The sequence below is a fragment of the Acanthisitta chloris genome, unplaced genomic scaffold (genome assembly GCF_000695815.1).
Source record: "Acanthisitta chloris isolate BGI_N310 unplaced genomic scaffold, ASM69581v1 scaffold8756, whole genome shotgun sequence".
NCBI classification, from domain to species: Eukaryota; Metazoa; Chordata; class Aves; order Passeriformes; family Acanthisittidae; genus Acanthisitta; species Acanthisitta chloris.
This window is the reverse complement of record NW_008676443.1, coordinates 7711-9126: the sequence shown is the minus strand read 5'-3', so window position 1 is coordinate 9126 and position 1416 is coordinate 7711. Positions and strand designations below refer to the sequence as shown.

General features: G+C 49.2%; 1 protein-coding gene across 1 annotated transcript in view; it reads left to right on the top strand.

The window, feature by feature from the left end:
* Window positions 1–1416, top strand: part of LOC103803571 (plectin-like) — a gene marked incomplete at its 3' end in the record, with an annotated part of 11766 nt that overhangs the window by 5300 nt on the left and 5050 nt on the right. Inside the window, exon 2 of the mRNA XM_009076136.1 lies at window positions 682–743. Coding sequence (XP_009074384.1) covers window positions 682–743 — 62 coding nt within the window. The remainder of the gene's footprint in view (window positions 1–681; window positions 744–1416) is intronic.

The window sequence follows — 1416 nt, the reverse complement described above, 5'->3', positions numbered from 1 at the left end:
TCCCTGGGGATGGGACCCCCTGTGGATAGTACCCAACGTTGTCACCCTGTCCTGCCAGCATTCAGAGCTCCCAGTGCCTGGCCAGGGCTGAGCTGTGGGCCAGAAATAAACATTAAATCCTGACAATCCAATGAACCAAAAATACAGCAACAGAATAAGCTGCTAATTGCATGCGCTGGCAGTGCCTGTCCGAGGCCTGTTACAGGACATCTGGGGGGTTTATATAATGCTTCAAAGCCTTCCTGGAGCAGGCAGGGATGGGGGACACCCTCCTAAAGTCTGATGGCTCAGGAAAACCCTCCCTCCCTCCCTGTGCTGCCTCCTGAGGGGATGAGGAGGCACAGAGGGGACACGTTTGGGGAGTTAAATTGCTGCTGTGCAGCTGCAGTTCTACCTATCCCAGTCATCCACTCTGCTTTCCTTCAATAACGTTCTTCTCACCAAAAAAAAACCAGTGTATGTTGTTCTGGCTCCCATTTCCCTGCCCAAGGGAGATGTTGGAGCCTTGTGAACAGCCCCAACCCGTGAATAAGCTGCCTCTGTTCCCTGTGCCCACGCAGGATCCGTCGGGTTGTCCTGGCACCGGCCGCGATCCCTCTGTCTCTTCCCCTCATTTCAAAGTCATTGGAGTTTCTGCATGAGAACCACTGACCAAGAGCTGCCTTTGTCTTCTTTTGACAGATGAACGGGACAGAGTCCAAAAGAAAACCTTCACTAAATGGGTCAATAAACACTTGATGAAGGTAAGAGTCACGTATTTAATAAGAAGCTGGTTAAATGACTGTCTCTTTGTCTGGTCCAGCTCAGGACTGGTAGATAAATGCCTTTTAAAGGTGTTCTAATTTTGGTTTTTAATGCCTAGGTCCATTTGGTTTGAGCGTTCATGTGTGTCTGTACTCAGGGCAGAGTGGGATGTGCTGGAAATGTGCTGGAGCCTATGGAGGGCACTGTAACATCACCATACAGCCCTTTTATTACCTTTCCCTCCTGAGCACCTTGGTTTAACACGAGGCTTGTGCATCCTCCCTCATGCTGGGGTGAGGGAGGGGATCCTGGCTCCCCCCTCACACCCTTCTTCCAAGGAAAAGGGGCTTTTTTTTTTGTCTCTCCTGCTTGGAGAGGAGCCCCAGAGTGTGCCAAGGGACATGTTTGTTAAGCAGGATTAACATGGCACCATGAGGTCCCTCCTGCTTTTCTTGGTTAATGCTGGGTGGGTTTTAATTAATTCTCCATTTGCCACAAAAAAAAAAAAAAAGAAGGAAGTGGTTTGGGCACTAGGTGTCCCAGCTGTGTTTTCCTGAGAGCTTTGCAAAGCTCTGTGCCAATTTTTTGCTGCTTTCTAAATCTTAAAAAGGAGAGGAAAAAACAGAAGGATCTTGAGGCTGCTGAGGGAAAACATCTGGGGATTCCTAGGTG